General features: G+C 40.3%; 4 protein-coding genes and 1 long non-coding RNA gene across 9 annotated transcripts; 2 read left to right on the top strand and 3 right to left on the bottom strand.

Moving 5' to 3' along the window:
- Positions 1 to 356: 356 nt before the first annotated feature.
- Positions 357 to 1,555, bottom strand: ufsp1 (UFM1-specific peptidase 1). The gene has a single exon (XM_079667942.1). It carries the CDS (start codon positions 1,381 to 1,383, stop codon positions 634 to 636), a length of 750 nt encoding a protein of 249 aa, XP_079524068.1. The 5' UTR covers positions 1,384 to 1,555; the 3' UTR covers positions 357 to 633.
- A 358-nt stretch (positions 1,556 to 1,913) lies between these two features.
- On the top strand, positions 1,914 to 5,048 carry LOC307031131 (zona pellucida sperm-binding protein 3-like). Its single transcript, XM_079667936.1, has 8 exons — positions 1,914 to 2,252; positions 3,252 to 3,379; positions 3,522 to 3,625; positions 3,747 to 3,924; positions 4,185 to 4,302; positions 4,453 to 4,544; positions 4,635 to 4,723; positions 4,818 to 5,048. The coding sequence occupies exons 1-8, from the start codon at positions 1,938 to 1,940 to the stop codon at positions 4,904 to 4,906; spliced, it is 1,113 nt and encodes a 370-aa protein (XP_079524062.1). The 5' UTR covers positions 1,914 to 1,937; the 3' UTR covers positions 4,907 to 5,048.
- Positions 5,049 to 6,465: 1,417 nt separating this feature from the next.
- epoa (erythropoietin a) lies at positions 6,466 to 17,703 on the top strand. Of its 4 annotated transcripts, XM_079667945.1 has the most exons (6): positions 6,466 to 6,513; positions 7,903 to 7,992; positions 14,419 to 14,549; positions 14,679 to 14,765; positions 14,926 to 15,090; positions 15,886 to 17,703. In XM_079667945.1, exons 3-6 carry the CDS (start codon positions 14,445 to 14,447, stop codon positions 16,036 to 16,038), a joined length of 510 nt encoding a protein of 169 aa, XP_079524071.1. In that variant the 5' UTR covers positions 6,466 to 6,513; positions 7,903 to 7,992; positions 14,419 to 14,444; the 3' UTR covers positions 16,039 to 17,703. The 4 variants fall into 4 exon arrangements, with proteins under 4 accessions (XP_079524071.1, XP_079524070.1, XP_079524072.1 ...); XM_079667944.1 differs by lacking the exons at positions 6,466 to 6,513; positions 7,903 to 7,992 and adding an exon at positions 11,382 to 11,459; XM_079667946.1 differs by lacking the exons at positions 6,466 to 6,513; positions 7,903 to 7,992 and adding an exon at positions 11,486 to 11,573.
- Positions 6,788 to 8,204, bottom strand: LOC307031139. Its single transcript, XR_013805877.1, has 2 exons — positions 8,094 to 8,204; positions 6,788 to 7,980 (listed from the first exon to the last, which is right to left on the bottom strand). It is a non-coding gene; the product is annotated as an uncharacterized lncRNA (long non-coding RNA).
- On the bottom strand, positions 17,356 to 20,964 carry pop7 (POP7 homolog, ribonuclease P/MRP subunit). Of its 2 annotated transcripts, XM_079667948.1 has the most exons (3): positions 19,658 to 20,964; positions 19,247 to 19,327; positions 17,356 to 18,511 (listed from the first exon to the last, which is right to left on the bottom strand). In XM_079667948.1, the coding sequence occupies exon 3, from the start codon at positions 18,476 to 18,478 to the stop codon at positions 18,023 to 18,025; it is 456 nt and encodes a 151-aa protein (XP_079524074.1). In that variant the 5' UTR covers positions 18,479 to 18,511; positions 19,247 to 19,327; positions 19,658 to 20,964; the 3' UTR covers positions 17,356 to 18,022. The 2 variants fall into 2 exon arrangements, with proteins under 2 accessions (XP_079524074.1, XP_079524073.1); XM_079667947.1 differs by lacking the exon at positions 19,247 to 19,327 and having other exon boundaries at positions 19,658 to 19,848.
- Between the last annotated feature and the right edge of the window lie 1,778 nt (positions 20,965 to 22,742).

Below are 22,742 nucleotides of genomic sequence, written 5' to 3'. Positions count from 1 at the left end.
ACACATCAATAATAAATAAAATACAATTCAAATATGAATTGAAAACCTGAGACAATAAAATCTTTAGCATATTTGGTTAAAAAATTACAAATAATTGAATGTCGAAAAACGAATAAATTCCAAATATTTGCCGGGTCTACTTTGAGGTATTTTTTGTAGGTATATTTACAAGGTCGAATGTGTATAGTGCTGCCACCACTCTGACCACAAAGGAGTTAGGTTCTATCTAAATCCTGATCCAGACATTTCCATGATTGCCCTACATTCAGGTAAATAGGAAAATGAACTTATGTACCGTGTTTCATACCCTGAAAAGTAAATAACATGTTATACTAAAATGAACACAAACCAAAGCATTTACTTTTGAATGTATGGACACATTATCCAAGATTCAGATTTAATACATTTCAATGGAGCAATGATGAAGAAATGTATACATTTCTATCAGCAGTTTGGTCTTTAAATTCGTTGTAATTATTCATTTCATCCAAAATATGTCCCTACAGCTTATTTTAAATCAAACATGCTGAAAATGCAGTACAAAGTCTGTACTAATAAGACGATTTTTAGAGTCCATCCTCAAAAATAATAATTCAAGTGTAAGTCTGAAACAGAAATAGGTCTGCAGTACGTTTATGTTGCCCTGTTGGCAGTCTGAGGCATACACAGATTATAGAATGAAGACTGATCCAGAGATGACACTCTCTTCCACGCCACCCACCCCCGCTTCTGCAGCTCCATCTTCTCCAGCTGACATCCACAGTAGTGAGGGTCAACGACTAGCAGGTAGCTCCCATCGTCCCCAGTGCACACCCCGAAGATCCCTTTAGAAGAGTTGTCCCTGTCCCCTCCCATCATGACTGGAGATCCATGCTTCTCAAAGTGCAGATGGAGCTCTTCCACGGCAACATGCTCCAGCTCTGCTCCTCCACCTCTAACATGCACTAACTTACAGGGAACATCATAGAAATAGTCAAGAATCAGGGAGGCTTCGAATGTCCCTATCCAATCCCTGGAGGGTGAGAACGAGCCGGGTTTGTCCCCCATGGTGACCAAAGCTTTCTGGATTTTAGGGAGGCTTGGTGGAGGTGTTTGTTTGTCCTTAAGTGGAACACAGTTATTACAAATCCAGGAAGCCATGGTCTGAATAGTGCGGTAGCCACATCCCCAACCTCTGTCATCTTGTCCATCACAGCCATAATGGAAGTAGAGATAGTCTCCTTTTATCAGAGAACATTTCACATGATTTGAAAGTGGATAAGGAAGACCTGTGTGGACACTTTCGGATAAGCTTTGGGTCCTCTTCATAATCTTCCCTTCGTCCGCTGCACTCTCTCCCCAGTCAATCTCTTCAGATTCCGCTGCCATTAACTTTGTATCCATTTGTTATAGTTTGTCTCAATCGAATAGCCTAAACATTTAACGTTATGCATTGGAGTTCAACAGTTTAACGGCTGTTGACACGGAAGTCTCCTTGTGTAACTGCAATAACAGTCCCATCGCACCACTTGCCGAAATGTCTTGTTCCGCCTTAGAAATGTTCCTACAGACGATGATGCCTTCAGGAGATGACAGCTCCTTTTCATCATTGCGATACAACGGGACGTTTGAACATGTATTTAATTGCAAACATCAATAAAACGTTTTAGTAGACAATACTGAGTAAAGTTGCAGAATATTTGCACCAGCCAATTTAGCTTTTATTATCGTTTTCTTTCTTTTTTTACATAATATTATAAAACATCTTCTTGTTTCAAGCCGCAGCATACGGTATGTTCTTCTGTATGTTGTTCAACTAATGTTTTGAGCAGTCTTTGAAGCTAGCATTAAGCTCTCAAGAGCACGCGAGCTCAGCACACCTGTGTGTAATTAATTTGACGGTTGGCTAATTATAAATTGCTAGCTTTTTTTTTTTTTTCTTAATTTAGAAGAAAGAAATGGCGAAGCAGGTAAAATATATAATATTCGTGTGCTTATTCCATCTTTTGCTGTTTGCGTTGGACATTAGCTTGGCTGAAAAAAGTGATGTAGCAACTCGTGAAACCGGCGGAATTGAAATAAAGTGCGGAGAAGTCGAAGTGACAATAACCGTTAAAAGACAGTTTTTTGAGAAGAAAGGTGTTCCGTTCAAACCTGAGCATCTTCGGCTTGGAGCAAACTCAACCCAGAAGAGGTGTGGAGCGAAGGGACCGGCGCCTGACTCCGACATGGTCATCTCTGCGGGGCTGAAGGACTGCGGCACCGAGTCCCGTGTAAGAGAAGGGGACAGACTACGGGAAATGAGAGGAAAGTTAGAACTACTTGGATATTGTAATAATATCCAGTGGTGGAATGTCACTTAATGTATTGACTCAAACTACTGTAGCCTACTTAAGAACCTTTGTGACATATTTTACCCTAAGTTAGTATTTCCATTTAATGTTACTTTACTTTAAACTAAATTAAACTTCATACGCAATTATTGCACTTTTCTCTTAACACTATATTTCTCTAAAACTTACTTTTTACAGGAGGTGGAAGAAGTACTCAGATGTTGTAGGCTTACTTAAGTAAAGTACAAATACCAGACTCTAGGAATACTCTGTTACAAGTTAAAGTACTGCATTCAACATGTTACTCAAATAAAAGTACAAAAGTATTAGCATCAAAATATACTTAAATGACCAAAAGTACTGCATTAAATTAAATTAAATGTCATCATAATATATATTATATGTTTTGATTATTATTATTTATGTATTGATGTGTTTATCATCTGGTAAAAGTGGAACTATTTTTAATTTTTAATTAGTTTATTTACTGCTGGGTAGCTTGTAACTAAAGTCTTATTTTAAGTGTTGATTATATTTCACATCATTAATCAAAATCTGCAAAGTAACTAAAGGTAACAAATAAATGTAGTGGAGTAAAAGTACAATATTTTCCTCTGAATTGTAGTGGAGTAGAATAACAAATTAGCATCAAATGGAAATACTCAAGTATAGTTCAAGTAACCCAAAATTGCACTTGAGTACATTAGTACAAGTGTACTTGGTTACATTAAACCACTGCTTTTTACTTATGAAAATACATGGGCTGCAGTACTGTAATACTTATGTAGGCTACCCATTATTTGAAGTATCTAAAATGGGTTCCTCTTACAACAATACAAAATGCTCTGACATGTATGTGTTAGTGATAGGATAATATGTTATAATAATATAATACTGTGAACAAAGTGGTTTTAAGTCACTCCCTATGCTACTTTACAGGTTCATGGTGATTGGCTAGTGTATTCCAACCAGCTGGTGCTCACAAATGCTGTGGTTCCATCCTCTACAGGTAGTTTGATAGTAAGATGGGCAATTACTTTCATACCCATTGAGTGCCATTATAAGAGGTGAGGCACACACAAGAATTCATACAACAACATGGCATTTCAGGTTTCTTGCTGCATTATATTTGAAAGGAACAAAGTGAGTTGTGTTTGGCTGACTACACTTTGTAATTGTGTAACCAATTTGTTATCTTTGTGAGCACAGAAAGCAGACGGTGAGCGGAGAACCATTAACCCCAACCTGGCTACCCATGACATCAACTATCAGTGTCTTCGGCCTTCTGCACTTCTCCCTACGCACCATGGCAGGTAAAACCAGCCCACTGAATCCAGCCTGTACCAGTGGAAGATTTCTCTCAGATTTTTTCAAGTGTTTTCTGGACAGTATATGAAGTTGTGACTGCAAAAATGTCTGTTTGTTCTCATGCAGACGGCTGTTCCTCTCCTCGTAGTTCCTCAGTGTATCAGCAGGGGGAAGCAGTGTTTTTGGAGGCAAGCGTGGAGGCCCCACTGCACCCTCCTCTCGCTCTTTATGTGGACTCCTGTGTTGCTACGCTGAAGCCGGACCCCCTCTCATTGCCAAGCTACAAGTTCATCACCAAGCATGGGTCAATATTTTCTTCTGACTACAAAAAGTAACACTCATTTATGAATAGTTCAGCACAAAAAACTCACAACAAAGGATCATTATATGGTGCAGGGCCAAAGCAAGGATTACAATCTAAGAAATAATTGATTGAATGGATACTCTGAGGCAATTTGTCATGTTACAACATTTATCTGACTGGGTTGGAAGAGTAGCTTCATGTCTAAAGTTTGTCATTTATGGAATAATTTCAGTAATCAATGTGTTGCTCCTCTGTGACAGATGTCTTATGGACAGTGTTTTACCGGGGTCTTCATCTAAGTTCCTCCCTAGGAAGCAAGATAACAGGCTATGTTTCAGCTTCCAAGCCTTCCACCTCAACAAGGAGACTGTGGAGCAGGTAACAACATTAGACATGAGTGATTCATTACTTTGACATTGTAGTCATCATTAATTAGCACTATGGTGTTGTTTCTTTGCGATTATTGTTAATCTATATAAATTAATCCTGGATAAAATGCACTTAATTAAATGTATGTTTTTTTTCTAGATGTTCATCAGCTGCCACATCAGAGCCACTCTGAAACAAAAGTCGAACAGCCATCTTGATAAAGCCTGCTTCTTCAATAGGCCCAGATTCAGGTTAGGTTGAAAAGCAACTGGTGAACTTCGGTTGTCGGTCGGTTGCATCCCAGCTGAGGTGTTTTATCAAGATGTTTCTCTGTCAATCAGCTGGCGTGCCACGGAGGGAGACGATGCTCTGTGTGGATGCTGTGCCTCTGAGGACTGCAACACTGGTCACACCACTCAGCTAAATACAGGTTGCTCTGCTCTTTACAAACAAATGCAACCAACCCAATTAATTACAAAACAATAATATGGTCACTAAGCCTGTTGTAATTTTATTTTTGACAGAAGAGAAGAATGAAGCGGACACAGCAGTTGGGCCCCTTCACACCCTGCCGCGTTCCCATTGGACAGGCCACCTGTCAGTCAATCACTAAAGAGTATTTTTCCTACTTTACACTTTGGTGGGTACAGGGACTGTTGACACCAAAACCAGGGGATTTGGGTGACAGGGATGATAACGAATCCATCACATATTGTTTTTCTAATGACGTCATAAAAGTGGACATTTGGATGCTATTTTTTGGTTCTCCTGATTTATTTTATACTCATTATATGATCTGATCCGTGGAGGCCTGTGCATCCGTTTTCAACACATCACAGAAGTAAGCCGACACAACTATCCTGAGGAAAATAGAACACTTCGGAAGAAGAGATGAGCTGGCCATATTGTAAACCGAGTATTAGACTTCATACATCAATGAAAGGCGGAGAGTTTTTTCACTCTGTTAAAAGATGTGTTCATCATATTTGGACAGTGTCAGTTAAATGATACTTCATCATTATATACACTTTAGTAATTCCAACTACAATATCACACTTCCATGCTTTTTGCCAGCACATTGAGTAAGTGCTGTTCTTGTTTTGCCTAAGGATGCTCATAAATCAAAACTCTGTTAAGCATACTTTGAGGAAATTGTACATGATGACCCGAGATAAAACAAACCTAACACTGACCAATTTTAACACTGATGGTGGAAGTTGCACAGTAGTCTTGAACCTTATACCTATTTGGTTGTCTCAATATTTAAATGTTTTGGGCTGAGTAAAGTAATCCTGTTTACAAACAAGCGTCTCCTTAGTGAAGAATGGGTAGTTTTTCAGTCAGCCATGTAAATTGATAGCCACGAAAAACAAACCCATGAGGAATTTCCACAAAGAGGCCAAATAACTACAATAGAACCCACAATATCTTGGAGGCAACAAGCGCACAAGAATAAACTGATAATTTGAGTAAGAATGGGACAACTCGGCAGCCATACACTGCATGCGCTTTGCATGCGCTTTACATCCCCTGTCTGCAACAGAGACACTAGTTTAGTCCTCTGAGAGGCAACGTGACAGATCACATGGGAAACCTGGAAGATTTCATGAGACAACGTCTTGCCTCTTGATATGTATCCTGATAATGAACCTCTTTATTCAACCATTACAAATTCAATTTTAAAGAAGATCTTTTCAGGATCTATATGCTGGTCTTTCTCTTATCTAATTTGTTTTGTATTGCTCCAGAGAGCAGAAAGAACAATGTAATTATCTTGTATAGCAAGACATTTGTGAATGGAATAGTTTAGATAGCAGTCAAAGGAACTACTGTTAGTAACATTTAGGATTCGTTATGAGCATCCAGTTTGAGGTGTTAGTTATAACGTGACATGCCTGGCATATTTTAACCACCCCGACTCAGTCGTACAGTATTCTGACAGCTGTGTCTCTACGAGTGGCCAATTGAAATTGTTATTGATATGTAGTGTATCATATTTAAAAAGCCCTACGCCCCCTCACCACTTGTAGCTGTCCTGTTTTGTTTTTTCAAATGTTGGGACTCATATGTTACACACTGTGTGATGCAAGTATTTGTCTTGGCAAGAGACATTGGATAATGTTTGATGTTTCCCTTAGTTGGAGCCACTCTCAAACAGACAGGGTTCCAACAGGAAGACCTTCCCAGATTATCATCTACAGGACATGCCACAGCACATGTGTATGTACAAATTATTTTACAACACATTTAATCCCAGTATACATAAAAAAGCATGATTACAATTTGTATGGCTATGTTTAGGTACTTAAAACACTTGGATAACATTCAGGAGAGATCCTTAATGAGGGTCCTGGTTAAATATCGAAAGAGTTAAATGAGAATTAATGTCACAACGATGAAGCGAGGGAGAATGGCAACAAGAGAACAATCCAATCATAGATTAAGCAAGGAAAGTAGCTGGAGATGAGTGATAGAGAGATTGTGACACTTGAACCTCGATACATGCAGTTTTTATTTAAATAACCTTTGCCAAAAAACTGGATCTGTGCCTAATCCTAACCACAGTGCTCGGTTTAGTTGCCCATCATCAACCCAAACCATCTCCATGCAACTTGCGTGCACAATACAAATATAGTGATTTTAATTAGATTACTGGCACTGAACACAGTCCACGGTTACAGTTACGTGTCTTTCCTTTAACATGTTCAGCAAAACAAATAAGACAGAACATTTCTAGAAGACAGCGCTGGTAAAAAAGACGCCTTAGCGCTCACATGTGACAAGGCTTTTAAAATCATCCCAGAGCGTCCCTACTCTGGGCAGATTTCCCATCTTTTTTATTGAGCAATTGATAAGCATCTGAGATCAGGTTACCATGCAAATTCCTACAGAGAACACAATCATTCTAACATATCAAATGTAGGAGTGGAGAGAGAGCTACATCATTGTTTAATAATGTGTGGTTTAATTAAGTGCAGCCTCTTATTTTAAGTTGAAGACATACCTAATGAGATATATGCTTTGTTCAGTGCAGCAGGGAGTTGGAGCTGATTCTGTAGGGACAAACAACAAGGTGGGTTGAATTAAAAAGGAGTACATACACATAAACCAGATTAAGATGACCTCTTAACGTTGAAACAGCTTATCTCAAATTATGTGTAAATAACCTAACCAGAAAAAGTAAGAGAAAGTTCAAATGAATGAATGAATATCTGAGGGTATTATCTTCATTGTAAATATGTATAACCACATGGTACTGAATACAAATGAAAGTTAAAGATTAATATTCAACGTACAATGAGTAGTTTTAAAGAAAGTTGTTACAGTGTTAAGTTGTTGGCCACTTAGTAGCCCCAATGGAGTATAACAGGGGTTAAATGCTTTACTCATCGGCCAAATGACAGTGTTTGATTGGGGAGAAACTCCAGTGATGAGGTTCCTGTTCGGGATTGTTCTCCACACTTGTTGCCGTCACCAAGGAATCACAATGTGTTCGATTGAGGGATAAGATTCTTGTCACCATGGAAGCCTGAAAGCTGAAACAATAACTTCCGACCTCGTCGGTGTCTACCGTCCTGACTCTTGTCTTGGCTCCTGTGTCCCTCACAGACAGTCCCATTCTTTTATGTCAGCTTCCTGTCTTGTGTCGCGCCAGAGGAGTAGACCCAGCTGGCACGAGCCCAAAACCTGGATGAGAAAGTAAGTAACAAACACACTCCATTTTAACAGCTGTGCACTTAGAAAGCCTTTTATATAATACATTCAAGCCCCCCCCCCCCCCGCCCTCTTTAGGTTGTTACCTCTGGCAGTCAGGGAAACACAGCCATTTACATTACCCCATCTCTTTTAAATCATCCTGAATTCAATAACTGTGTCCCATTCCAAACTAGGAGTCAGTGTGACTGGATTCCCCTGCCCCCGCATTCACACACATCCCTCACCCCCACCCCAATCCCCTGTCCTGACCACGGAGCATGGCTCACAGCACGTACCTCGTGTCGCTCTACTCTCCCCTGTTGGCTCAGACACAAGCAAACAGCCCTTTGAGCAAACAGTACAACAACTTGTCAACATTGTCCTCAGCTTAGCAGCGGTGACCATGTAGTATTAAAGCTGACTCATCAGCAGGGGTAAGATGCAAAAGAAGGAGTAGAATATGTGAGAGATATTTAAATACCTGCAAAAAAACTATTTATATTTGGTGGTTATTAATCCTCTTAGGGCAGCACATTTTTGGCATAATGTTTAAAAAGAAATTACAGATCCAGCAATATTAGGGATTTTTTTTCAGTCTTCTTTGCAATGTAATTTAAATAATCCTGCAAATAAATTATTACAAGCTTTACCGTTCATATTTACATCAGATACAATATACTGTACTATTCAGAAAATAACGTTTTTTTTTCATTATGTTTTAATTCACCCTCTCCATTACATATAAGTGTGACCATGTGTAAACATGCATGTGTGCATGCCTTACAGTACATGCACCTTGCATTGTTGCAATAGTAAACATGGGAGCGTGTGAGCTTTCTAACTTTTATCAGTGTTTCCAAGTATGTGTGGGTCACTTGACAGTGCATGTTAGCTCCTGATAATGCATATGCAAACATATTTCCTGTTTGATGGAAAGCCTCGTGTGGACCCTGGAAGACTCCGCCCCCCTCCTCTGTGACACACATAGGTAATTTCTTGGAAATTTCAATTTATTTCCTTGACTCTGGCTCCGAAGAGGCCGTGAAAGATCAGGGTGAGGACATTGACTTAAACACGCCTGCTTTAAGTGCAGAAAATAGAATAGCCGTATGACATCACATCCGCATTGAACTGATAACCAGTCCTGTTAAATTTACATTAGACATATTGTTTTTTTTTTCTTTATATATATTTTTTTTTCAGTTATAAGATAAACAAAGACATTGCACCAGTTAACAGAAAAAACACGCAACAACAAGCAACTAAACAAGATATTACACAGGAAATGCCATATTGACAGGGTCAGATGAGAGCTGCGGACAGTGAACCGTAATCCTCCTGTCTCGCCTCAAAATCCCCCAGCAGAGAAGCTGCACGCTCCATATTCAGCAGGTCCAGATACTCCCTCAGCTATGAGTCCCGAGTGAAGCAGGCTGGTTTGCGTTCCTTCCAATTTAGTAGGACGATTTTTTTTGTGGCTAAACAGCCCAATTTCCAGAGCCGATCGGCAGTCCTTACAACATTGTCATCTGGCTTGAGACCCAGACATGCAATGTGACATGTAGATTAACATTTAAAAATTGTATTTACATATTGTTAACTTTTATAGAATGATATATCAAAACTTCAGTCCAAGCAATGCCCCTCAAATACCACCCTGGCACCTATATTGATCATAAGTCTATTGGCTTCACTTTATGACATCATAGCCCCAATGCTTTTTATGATGATTTGTATACAAGTTGTAACAGGGAAGAAGTATCCCGAGGGGTCTTATGGGGTACACCATCACTTTCTAAATGTGGCACATTGTGGGGATAGCTGCTTCACTGGACTAGTACGCCAGACTAGACAGTGGGAATTAGTTCCAAGCTGTCATTTGAAGGTACAATTATTACACTACGTTGCTTTTAACCAACATAATTCTATATATAAGTAAGTAAGAACTCTTATAAGTAAAACGGACTTACGTTTTGTTAAGGGACACAAAGAACTTCACACAAAACTGCTCAAACTGAGTGTGTCCCTGCTGCTGGAGCTCCATGCAAGCTCAACAAAAGGTGCAGGCAATCAAGCATAGTTAACTATTGTCCAATCCCCTGCCTCCCCAGGCATGAGGCCACACACTGACTTCGCCTACCTCACATTATGATAAGACTGCTGCCCAGAGGAAGATTATTCTGGGCTTCACTTTATGGAAACATAAACTAATTTGTTTAACTGGAAAACATATTTTGCTCAATAATAAAGTTAAGGACAAAAGGTTCAACTCCAGGACGAAGACATTCTTATGTACTTCAGGGATGATAGCATGGATGCAGATGTTGTCTTTTTTGTGCAGTTAATTGTATTTTGAAGGACATATCATATCCATAAGAAGAAATGGGCTGACTCCAAACCAAATGTTTTACATTTCTATCAAGAATTTACAACATATTAGCATTATAAAAAACATTAGGAATAAGAAAGCAATCAAAACTAATTTGATATTTTAAAAACATTTAATCTGAAGGTATCAAAAATGTACTTTTCTTTCCTTTTTTTGTTTATTTACTGTATGAATTGTCTTGTTGCTTGGTATGTCTGCCCCTGGACTTGGTTGTATGTAAAAATGTATGATGTTCATGTATAATATTGAATAGATCGGAAATTAAAATCTTTCAATTCTTAATTCTGTATTACCCCACTTGCAATCACTTGTTCCTTATTTCATCCTTAGTTGCAACACGCCTGTCTCTATGAGTAGCAGTATCTTACATTTCCATTGCTGTAATTCCAGCATACATCTACTTCTTCTACTTTATAAGAGCACATGCTGTTAGCTAATCTATCTATGCCTTTATTCCAAGAACGACCCTGGAGGTGGAGAGGGGATGAGAGGGTGCTGTAATAATATACTAGCTACTGATCACCTGAAATAACTGTAGCCTACATTATAAATCTCAAATTCAAATGTCAGATTATTAAAATGTTGATATGTGTCAAACCTTGATTTAAGGCATCATTTGTACTCAATGTGCATGAGAGTATTCCTATATTTAAAAACGTAATGATTTTGGCAATCAGAACCAAAGAGCTCATATGATATCATTTCAATATTGACACAATCAATGTTTTTGAAAGTATACCAGGTCACTGTTTCTGAATATCATCGGAACAATGGATGGGAAGTCTCCGCACGTATTTTCTTGAAACATTACTTAGGCCAAACGTTTTATAAACAGGGATTGCCTAGATAACAATGAAAGAAAACAATTTTGCCTTAAGGGAGGAGGTAGTTTAGATTGTCATAGAAAACAATGCAACTTATTTTCAAAGTCATCAATACAAGATCAAACAGGATCAGTTTTTAGAAACACCTACCGGATAAGTGCATGAGATCCACAAAAGAGCTTCGTTTCCAATTAGTGAGCAATAGACGGACTTATGGGCCAAACCGCGAGGACCCTGTGACCCTATGGAGTTTCCCAGTGAGTTATGGACATGATTTATTTTACCTCCGTACACCGGCTTTAGTAGTCTATTTTCACGCTTTAAGCAGAGCCAGACTGCATTCACGGGTGGATGTTTTATCGCTCACCTTGGTGCGTAAAAAGGCGCGTCCTCGTCCTAACGAGCCTTCACGTTGTGACTTTATCCTTAGGGGAGGCAAATACAAGGTTTTGCCAAAGCACGACAGTGATGCAAAGTGTGGTGGGTGACTGCTCTCAGAGGCAGCGCACATGTTCTTGGCTCGGACCTACATGTCAGTCGGACTAGCGCTGGGACCCGTGCACTTCGTTGTATGAGTTACTGGATTTGCCTGGTGCCTTTAACTTGAGTTTAAGCTTCTGCATTTAAACACACGATGTTTTTAAAAGATGCGCCACCTGTTTGCGAATGTTGCAGAAAACGGGTAGAGGTAAGAGCGCATGAAAATATTATAGTGTTGTGCGTGACTTTGTGTGCATTGTTCTGCATTCATTTATATGTTGAGCATTTTAGAACTCGTCATGACGTTATTGCTATATGCTGAAGCTAGTATGTATACGTGTTTGAGTTCATACTGAATTTTGAGACTATTTAAAAGCTGGGGAACGAAGAGGTCTGGGTTTCTTGGAAATGCCTGTTTTCCTCAAAGTTGTCCTGCGATTGATGTTGTAAGTCCTATTTCTGCATGCTTCAGGGTTGTTTTTAATCACCACAGTTCATGGGGATAGATTGTGTTTTGCCACTTTCTGACAAACTGCTTTACATTAGGCTATACTGCTAAACCAGCTGGTGGACATAACATACTCCTTATAAAGGGAGGAATAGACACTATCCTGTCTCAAAAAGGTCTTTATAAAGCCTCTGAGGAAGGTAATGGAAAGCATTATGTTGAACCTTACAGATTTGAGCAAGGCAGGCACTACTGCTAGAGTTATGGGTTTGATTCCCACTTAAGATGTGATGTATTATACACTCCTGAGAAGCTGAGTAATGATTACCTTTTTATTTTACTCCCTGGGAAAATCCCCCTTCAGTCATCACCTCTAGCATGACACAGCAGACTGCAAAGTCAAGGGTACTGAATGCCAAAGCTGAATCTGCAGTTTTTGGCTCAGTCTTCACATACTTCTGTCAGAGGAAAAGAGCAAAAGGTTATCAAAGACTGACAGCCATAAGAGGTCAAGAGGAGCTGTTCAGGAAGTAATGTCACATGTGAAATCTGATATCTACTTATTTACGCCTCTGCACTTTGTCCTCGGGAACACACATTCAAAATAGAAAGGAGCGCGCAAAGCATTCAAAGGCAACCATCCCATACCTGAGATAAACTTGAAATAGAATTACTAATCAGCTGTCAGGCATTTAACCATTGGTGCCGCATCCAGTTGGTTTCAATTGCTGAACTATGCCTGTGCACCTGTTTGACATGAATTAGTTAAAATAGAACGTGTCAAAGGCATCAGCTCACATGAGCATCCTGTCATCTTTCCAAAACAACAGACACAAACCCAGAGTGAAGCTTGCCACTCTCCAAAGCACTGCCACTTGACTACCGCTGCCAATTTTGAATAGCAACATGGTTTTTGGCAGCTGATGATGGGAGACAGAGGTGATAACTTCAAGTTTGGCCACAGTCCTAGATCGTAAACTCCCGCAGAATGCAGAGAGGGAGTGCACATGGGTGTGTGTTCACAGTTTAGATTGATGAATTCTCACGTAGGCGATGGCGGAGGTCAGCGTTAATTCTCAATCGTCAAACTGAGTCACCCAGATTTTATTCAAGTTTAAAGTGGCTGCAAACAGGCTGCGTGTGGATTTATTCCTATTGCTTTGTAAACAATCCCAAATAGTAATCTCTTTAAGACTATTTATGTGCATGTTATGAAGGTGTATTAATCTCTACTACAAATCTACAGAGATTAAAAAACGTTTGCGATATATGGATGCGGTATTACTAATGAGTAGCTTGCGAAGACACTGTGCGTAACTCCCCCTATATACATACAGTTTACGGGGTTTGAATGCATCAGATGTGCTGTTTTCTAGACAGACTGATCGACAGTGTGCTCCATGACGATAGAGAACAGTGGCCATGGAGGTTACGCTGATTATACTATTGATCTCTTAGAGAACTGCAACAAATGTACTACCAGTAATGCTTTTAATATTCTTTGTCCGTATGGAACCCCTTTCGCCAAACAGTTAAATTTGTGCTAGTTATCTGTGAGTGAACTTCTGGGAACTTAGTCAGTACCAGACTTGTCTCTGCCTGGGAAGATCATCTGTATTTGTTATAATCATTCTGCGTCACACATCCAGGCTGATGTCAAAGAGTGCATTCAGCATGCGGCACACAGGAACGAGGCAGGGTGCCCACATGACCCGCAACAGTAGAAGCACTCTCGCTGCCAAGTCTCTCCTCAGAGTTCAGAATTCAGTACTCTCTCTGTATGTTAAAAGTTAGATAAAAAAACGACCTTTTTTAAATAAGGGTTATAGAAGTATTCATTTCTGCACTGTCATGATTTGGTTTTCGGTTGTTGGCCTTTTTTCCTGCTTCTACTTTACTTTAAGAGATCCGGAGAAGTCACAGGTTTATATAGGGAAGTTGAGCTCAGCGACCCATTCATCCTTTTTTATGTTATTATAAATCCATTACTGACGCTTCAGGTTAGTTTAAGATCTTGTTTAAGATCTTTGGAGTCTGGAGCTTTTGTTTGTGATCTTTTGACTCAACTTTTCCTTTCAATTTCGATGTGAACACGACCCTGCAGTCTCATGACGCGGCGTACAACAATGGAGTTTAAAAACACGACATGAATCGGACTTTTCCCAAGAGCATATTCAAGAAAGAAAAAAACTATATAAAATGATATAGGTGCCCTTCTAGCTTCCCATTCTGTCTTGATTATTCTGCAACTTTTACGTGACTGTATTTGTGTGTTTGTGTTCTGGCAGGACTGCTCACCTTGCTGTTGTTAGTGATGGAGTGGACCCGGCCTGGCCTATCGTCCCCGCTGAGGCCAATCTGTGACCTGAGGGTCCTGGACCATTTCATCAAAGAAGCACGAGACGCAGAAGTCGCTATGGTGAGAGGAAGATGTAGATACTGAGATCCATAAGCAGATGAAGATTGCTGCAGAGATGTTGCAGTCCGCGAATGCGTATGCACCTTTGGAGAAAAGTAGCCTAACATTAGCACTTTCTTGTTGTCTTAGAAGTCGTGCAGAGAAGGATGCAGCCTGTCAGAATCTGTCTCTGTTCCCCAAACCACAGTCGACTTTGATGTCTGGGAGAAGAAAAATGTAAGTAACCTCTGAAAACAGTTGAAAGCTCAAACAGCAAAAATACAAATTCATAGACACTGGATGTCATTTAATCACAAAAATCCTCCTAGAAAATTACTTACAACCCGTACTGCTTCCATTGACTCTTAAACTTGTGCGTCTTTCTTATTTTTGCAAGGGATTAAATCAAGCCCACGAGGTGCAGTCTGGCTTGTGCCTCTTACAACAGGCCCTGGGGTTGCTAAAGACGTCAGTCACCAACACAGCTCTGCACAGCCACTTAGATAACTGCATCAGAAACCTGCTCAGCATCAATGCTGTGCTGCGCAGCCTCAACATCCAGGTGAGTCCCAGCAGGATGCATCATCTTACTAAAGTGAAGAGCCGAAATGTGATTTAAAAAGGGCTGGATCTCTGCATCAGCAATATGTTTAACTCTTCAGAATGAAAGCAGTTACCTCTGCAGGTGTATTATAGGTCACCTTATACTTCCATTGTATGTAGTCATCAAGCAAACTCTTAAATAAGACTGTTCTATATACACTCTTTTAATGTAAGAGGCCGTGGTTATTAAATCCAATGTGATTAATTGTTCTATTTAGTGATCATTCGTGAACTCAAGTAGAGTTTCTTGGAATATGGGAATTATGTTTTCTCTATTAATAGAGAAACGGATGCATGTCATGGGACATTCTCTAGAATCCAACCATAATGCTTCAATGACAAGCTGCTGTATAAGCTCTTTCTTAGATTGATGATGTTGTGGCAACGCAGCCTTTGGAATGATCCAGATCCAAGCAAAGGCCTTGTGGGGAGTCAAACTAAAACTGAATGAGCTGTCTGTGTCTGGGCTCAAGAGTCACTAAAATAAAAGTTTCATCATCAGGAGCAGGAGACAGAGTTCTTCATTCTTGGAAAAACAAAACAAATATCCGCCACAAAAATGACCAAGACAAGACCAATGCGAATGATTGACGAATAGTTTTGTTTGAGGCTTAAAGTAAACGGTGTACTCCTACAAGGGGATATGTAGTATGTTGTAGCACAGGCTTATGAGGTTTTACTGAAAGAGGAAGAAACAAACCCACATTTTTCGATTTAAGAACAAGAGCAATGTGTTTGTTGTGTCGTCTTTTAGGAGTATACCCCACCAGCAAGTGCAGCGGAGCTTGAAGGAACATGGAGGGTGTCCTCGGCCACAGATTTGCTTCAAGTTCACGTCAACTTCCTGCGTGGCAAAGTGCGCCTCCTTCTCATGGATGCACAGGCCTGCCAGCAAGACGTCAGCTGATCCCTCCAGGCGAAGCTCATTTGTGTTTACGAAGGCAAGAAGAGGGACTTGACACTGTTGACCCACACGCTGGCTGCTGGAACCAAGAGTGGAATGAGAGAAAGATGCAGCCATCCAAGCACACAGGGACAAAGCTGGAAAGAGAGGACAGTCCCAGCAAGGCTTTTGATGGACAGGAGATGATTGCACCGTGGAAAGTAGTGAAACAGTGACATGTTGAAGCACTCTGACCAAAGTGAGGCCTTTGGGAAGCAATTCTCCAAGCTGTTCTACAGGCACTATCTTGCACTTTGTGTGTGTGAGTTGAGACAGATTCAATCTGTACCTAGTGTGTATGTTCCCTGTGTGTTTTACCCCATCTCTCACCTTTTTACTGTCGATTTTGGAGTGAAACACATAGTAAATATTGGAGGACTGAGGTTACAAAAGAGCATCCATTTCCATAAGCATGGCCAAAATGAACGAGGCCCTGCCCCAAATCCTTTAACATGTTTCAACTATGCCTCACATTAGTCCCTCCTTGTGGATTTGTTTTCAATTAATATTTTTATACATATGTTAAAGTTGTGCGATTACTATTTATACAGATTTTCTACTTTTTAACTTGTCTTTTTTAGTGTCGGATCTTAAAGATTGTAGTATTGCCATGTCCTCTTGTGTAACACTGTACAATATTGCAAAGCTGTTTGTTGACATCATTTGCAATAGCACGCTGCTGTCTTTGTTTTTATAAAATAGTTTGTACTGTAGATTCACATTGCACGTACCTTTCCACAGAACAGAGGGCTAAAGAGTTGTAGCAGAGGTTACAGTTTTCAAGGTCAGTGAGAAGGTGGCTGGAGGGTTACATGAGAACTGTGAAGCTGTTTTGCCACGATGTGTGTTTTTGTTGCTGCCTAACCAACACTCAGTCAGTCTCCACACACTGATAGCCGGACTGCCCGGAAAAAAAGCTGTTTGGCTTTTACAAGTAACATCCTGTGGGGATGCAATTGCAAATAGTTTTCCAGAATCTGACGTTAACACTGTTTTTTCGCCGTTTCTTATTCGTCAACAAACATGCAGGCAATTAGTTAGCGCTGGGAACTTCCATAAAGTTGATGTTCATCTCTTTCAGACCGGTAAAGTGTTCTTCCGTGTTTTCTTCCTTATTTTTAAATCTTGTTCAAGTGCAAGATGTTTTTTGAGGATGTTTGTACATGTTTTCTTTCCTTTTGTTTTTGTGTTGATTTGTCCCCTAACTGTATTATTTGCTATTTAAATACAAAATATTATTCTCGGATAAAGAAAAGATAGATGGAAACACAACAAGGGGAATTCTGTCCATTTCATTCATTATCTTTATCTTCAGGTCAGCAGAGTTGACAATATTGTTTTTCAATGACTGGCATTCATTTGATCCTGACCCACAGAGGGTTAAAGATAACATTCAGCAAGTTATATTATTTTTCAAGAAATCAAACACATTTCACATACTGAAAACTGTCCTTTACCTATTCATTCTGAACATGGACACCAACTGCAGTTCATTAACATGACATTTAAATAGATAGACTACTGACATCTAGTGGACATGAATTGCAACAACACCTACTTTAAACTCAGGATTTCTCTGGTTTTCTAAGTATTTGTATCTTTTAAAACATAAAGACATTGAACTGTAAACCCTTTTATAGACCCTTAATTTGACCTTGAAATTAAAGACACTTGTACATTTGGCAGAGCTATATCTACAAGTATTACATTACATTGAGGTGGTAATCACCATTGCTGCCTCAATACATGCAAAGTAAATAAAAAAACAACAATAATTTGCAATTGACAAGAGCTTAATGTATTTAGTCAACTAAAGTTGTCCCAATCGGAGCATCCTGCTCCATTCTGCAGTGCTCTGCTGCTGTCCTCAAATATCTCCACACACAGACAACAGTGTTATATCTCTCTACTGGTTTATGAGGGAACAAATAGCACACCTCTACTCCGGTCACTGGGGGTCAGGGTAGAAAACCTTGATATGAATGGCTGAGTTGTTGCGTGTACGCGTTAGGTGCTCGCCGGCCTCGTCTGGATCTTCAGGCTCCAGGTCGTCCACCAGCTCCACGGTGGAGGTGTTGGCTGCCAGCTGCAGCACACCCTGGCTGCTGGCCTGCAGCTGGAGGGCGATGTTGATGGCTCTGTTGATGGCCAGGCCCAGGCCGTGGACACAGATCTCCCTGTGAGCCCCGCCTTCCAGCAGCTTCTGACAGCGTGCCAGCTGAGCCCGGAAATCAGTCTTCATGTTGACGTAGACGTCGTTCCGTCTCTTTGGGAGCTTCCGGGGGAGGCGCTTCCTCAGGGTGTACTCCACGGGGTCCATCTCTACTGCCGGAGACGTGGAGTCAGTGTGCACCGGGGCTGCCTGGGGGATGGAGGAAATTCCTGGGGTGCGTGGATCGCTCATGTTTCTCAGTGTGCGTAGGCAGCAGCAGGAAAGCTGGGGAAATACATTTGATGAAATCTAGTCATGAGATTTCCGAGCAAACAAAACATTGGCTTAATATGGCTGCAACTTACAAGTATTTTAATTCTCTTCTGATATCATTTTTTAAATAATCACTCATCTACAAAATGCAAGTAAATAATCAAGTCTTTCCCAAAGCCCTAGGGCATAATCAACCTCTGACAAACAGTAAATATTCGAAGATAGTCATGATAGTATCCCATAAGACAATGAAAAGCAGCAGATCCTCACAATGAATAAACTAGGCAAAAGATTCATTTATTATCATACAGGGTAGATGCTGATTCATTTCCCATCAATTTACTTATAGTCTCATCTCTACATCATAGATCCTGCATTCATTCTTCAGATACAATTACTTTTAAAATATAAGTACCATAGTCCTGAATTAAAGGACAAAAACATTACCATATTCCAGCTTCCTCAATGTGACACTTTTTTCTTTCTTCAATTCTAAAAATATTTGTTCCATTGCATCTCACATGTTGTAGACCAGATTAATTGAGTGCAAAACAAGCAGATAATGTTAGTTGATGATCAAAATACCGTTAGTTACATATAGGCCTACCTACACCATAAATTGTACATAACTAAAAGTAACCTGTAGCATAGAAATAGATTATTAACATTACAAGGCAGTTAATTGAATGGATTATATCCCTAACTTTAATCAAATATATTACAACATTAAGTATAACGTTGTTTTACCGGTAAGAAAACTACAGTAGAAAGACGTCCAACATTAGCCACATCTGTGACACCCGGTTACAGAGCGTTCCCCCCGCAAACCTTGGGGCAAATAAACGTTGTTTTTAGTTTATTAAACAGCAGCCGGTTGTATTATGAAGTGTATATTGGTAATCCCACACATGTATTTTGTCTATCAGGAGTGTTTTAATGTTTGCCAGGACAAAACCAACGTTTTTATCTCATACATTAACTATGTGACTGAGTTTCGGATTAACGAGCCGAGGTAACTTTTTGAACTAGACCTGCTAGAGCTAGACAAACATTAGCTAGCTAACGTACCCAACAGCATTATGTGAGCTAAACTAGATAACCGTGTTATTTACGGTGTCAATACTCTGAGTAGTTTACCCATGTACCGAGCGGTCTTACCTTAAAAATAGGAGTATAAGAGAGAACGTATGCCTTTTCTCATTGCTCACGCCTGAAATATGTGCATTTCATTAGCTTCAGGCAAAGTAGCATTAAGCTAAACGTTTATTTTCTGTGTGCCCCGGAAGCAGTCAAACTTCCTGGGTAATTTTACTCAACGTCACCGACACATGCGCTGACAGCGCTGACACCTCCAACCATGGATGTATAATAAGAACTCCAACCCGCAGGCCATAGAACAGGGATCACCAACTACATTTGTCCAAGGGCCAAAATGTATCCAATAGACACTATCGCGGGCCAGCGATTTCTGGGGGGGAGCATAAAGCGCAGACTCTTCACACTAACGAAGGATCACTTTTAGGCAGGGTTGGGAAGGTTACTTTGTAAATGTAATCAGTCACTGAATACTGAATAGCCTACATGCTCTGAAAGTAATCAGAATACAGTTACAGTTACGTGTCTTAAAAAAGTAACGTATTCAGATTACTTTTGGAATACTTTCTTTTTCCATAACAGATGGGTATGTTTTGGCGCCCAGGAGACACTTATTTTACTGTTTTAATGGCTTATCAAAAACTCAAACACAACGTCTTGGTGTCATTCTGGACAGCTCCCTCTCATCTGCACCCCACATAAAAAACATCACCCGGACTGCATTCTTTGTACTGTCTTAAAACCTTTCCTTGGAAAATGTTATGAATTGTAAGGTGTCCTTGGGTGCTTTGAAAGGCGCCCCTGAATAGAATGAATTATCATTATAACTTTTCAAACTTTTTCCAGTCACTTGCCCCATGCATTCAGCAGCCAGCAGCAGGCCATTTATTTGATCCCGTTATGAAATGTCATCATTTCCACAATAAATAAATGCTACATAAACGTTATCTTGCACATTTGATCTAACCATCTCCGTTTCTAACTTTCAATATATTTTAAAAGAGGTCTCTCTCTCATCTGCGTGCGGGGGCGGGGCCTCACAGACTCGCTGAATCTCTCTCGCTCAGACATGCTGCAGCGCTGTGCAGTCTGCACACAGTTCTGCCGGTAATGAATATGAAATTTTGTGAGGAAACTTTTCCACAAATAATTCCAATAAGTATTCCAAAATATATTCACTTCAGGTTTACGACAGTGACTGAAATCAGATTACTTGTTTTTCAAATGTAACGCCAGCTGAATACAGTTAGCCTACTTGATTTTTATATTCTGATTACGTAACGCCGTTACATGTATTCCGTTAGAACCCAACCCTGCTTCTAGGCTACTGTCCCGCAGCTCCTGCCTCTCTGTTGGACTCTGTCGCAGCGGGGCAACTGCTGTGGTGCGGAGCGCATTAACCAGACTCTCACAACGAAGGATCACTTCTTCTTCAAGGCAGGGAAGGTTTCGCAGTACACAGTGTACTGACCCGCAGCTGCCGCCTCTCTGTTGGACTTCGGTACTGCACCTTACTCACAAGACGTTGTAAAAAAAAAAAAGGGTGGGGGTCGAACGCAGTAACCACTCCGTCAACGCCACAGTCACCCCCGTCGTGCGGGCCGGATGATGGTCACTGCCATAGAAGGTACTACTAGTATCGATGGCAAAATGAAGCTTTGAATGAAGCATCGAACCACTTGGACAATTGTGTCGGAAATAGGTTCATTTCTCGAAGCTTCAGTTACTGCGACCTCTCCTGGCGAAGTGCAAGGCTGCAGTGGGTTTAACGTATCTTTGCCTTGAAAAACATTCGACACACACACACACGCGCACACACACACACACACACACACACACACACACACACACACACACACACACACACACACACGCACACACACACACACACACACACTTAAAGATTGATAATTGTATGTATTGGGTTATTGAGAGGCGACTAGAGAGTGCTGGTCATTTTTTTGGGCGGAGAGGGCCTTTTATCAGTTATTATTAAAGTTGAAAAGCAATGATTACAATTGTAACTCTTCTGGGCTTTGAACCACCTGCACGGAGGACATCACCGTGTCCTAGCCGCCGGCTCTATCAACTGGGCTATCGATTCCTTAAACTGTTGAAGTGTTTTTATATTACTCATAGTCTTTTTGTTAACAACTTCTCCACATTTCAAAGTGTTTCATTAGCCAGAACGACCTATCTTTCTTCCTGGCTTGCTCTATAATGATTGATCCAAATTAAAATGCAATGCCAACAACAACTCAACAGCAACAACGCAAACTACGACAACAACCCACACATTGCGCATTGTTTAGAGCGGTTATAAATTGTTGAAGCGCTCAAATTTGAAACTGTTTCAACCTGTCACCTGCCAGAATAGAGACGAGGCAGTGCATTGAATCACCTGATTGGACGGCGAACCAGTGAGTTGGTTCATTCATGAAATGAAGCAGTTGCTGGTTCGGACGTCACATGTCACGTGATTTGAAGCATTTGCTGCTTTGGACGTCATATGTCACGTGATTTGAAGCAAGCGAAGTCCCTCCCCTTCCGGGAGCCTCCATGGGACCCCGGAAGCGGAAAATTATACATTGAAGTCAATGGAGAGAGAAAAGTTATCTTTTGATCCCGTTTGAATTGTGCCACGAATGACACATATGATGTTTGTCAATCTTAAACAATCATTTCCATGTCAAAAAAGTCACAGTTTGTCGTAAAACTGTTGAAATATAAGACTATGAAAAATACGCAACTAGAAAGACTACAAATCCCAAATGCATTCTGGGTCGCGTAAGTGATGTCATAGGCGATAATGCTCCAAGACTGATTGCGACTCGCAAAGCAAAGAAGAAGAAGACTGATTTATTCCCTCCAATAAATATAAGAGATTGCTCCAATAAATTCACTTTTACAAGATGCCTGTGTGCTTTGTAACAGGTTGTAATCACAAAAGTGATCATACCACTTGCTCGTTCTATCGCTTCCCGTCTTATGAAAGGACCAGGAGTCGTTGGACCAAACATATCAGGTAATATACATGTTTTGCATGGAACATAGTCAAGTTAGCTACCTAGCTAGTAGCGAGCATGTTAGTTAGCATTATATTACATTACTTAGCCTTGTCATTTGTATTAGCCTTAACATGAAGTAA

Source organism: Notothenia rossii, assembly GCF_949606895.1.
Source record: "Notothenia rossii genome assembly, chromosome: 3".
Lineage (NCBI taxonomy): Eukaryota > Metazoa > Chordata > Actinopteri > Perciformes > Nototheniidae > Notothenia > Notothenia rossii.
This window is presented reverse-complemented; position numbering and strand designations above follow the sequence as displayed.

Excerpts from the sequence above, each read along its gene's own strand:
- ufsp1 (XM_079667942.1), bottom strand. The coding sequence starts at position 1,383 with ATGGATACAAAGTTAATGGCAGCGGAATCTGAAGAGATTGACTGGGGA.
- epoa (XM_079667943.1), top strand. The coding sequence starts at position 11,869 with ATGTTGCAGAAAACGGGTAGAG. Across the intron at positions 14,766-14,925 it reads ATGTCTGGGAGAAGAAAAAT|GGATTAAATCAAGCCCACGA; the intron begins GTAAGTAACCTC and ends TATTTTTGCAAG. Across the intron at positions 15,091-15,885 it reads TGCGCAGCCTCAACATCCAG|GAGTATACCCCACCAGCAAG; the intron begins GTGAGTCCCAGC and ends GTCGTCTTTTAG.
- LOC307031131 (XM_079667936.1), top strand. The coding sequence starts at position 1,938 with ATGGCGAAGCAGGTAAAATATATAATATTCGTGTGCTTATTCCATCTT. Across the intron at positions 3,925-4,184 it reads AAGTTCATCACCAAGCATGG|ATGTCTTATGGACAGTGTTT; the intron begins GTCAATATTTTC and ends CCTCTGTGACAG. Across the intron at positions 4,545-4,634 it reads TTCAATAGGCCCAGATTCAG|CTGGCGTGCCACGGAGGGAG; the intron begins GTTAGGTTGAAA and ends TCTGTCAATCAG.
- pop7 (XM_079667948.1), bottom strand. The coding sequence starts at position 18,478 with ATGAGCGATCCACGCACCCCAGGAATTTCCTCCATCCCCCAGGCAGCC.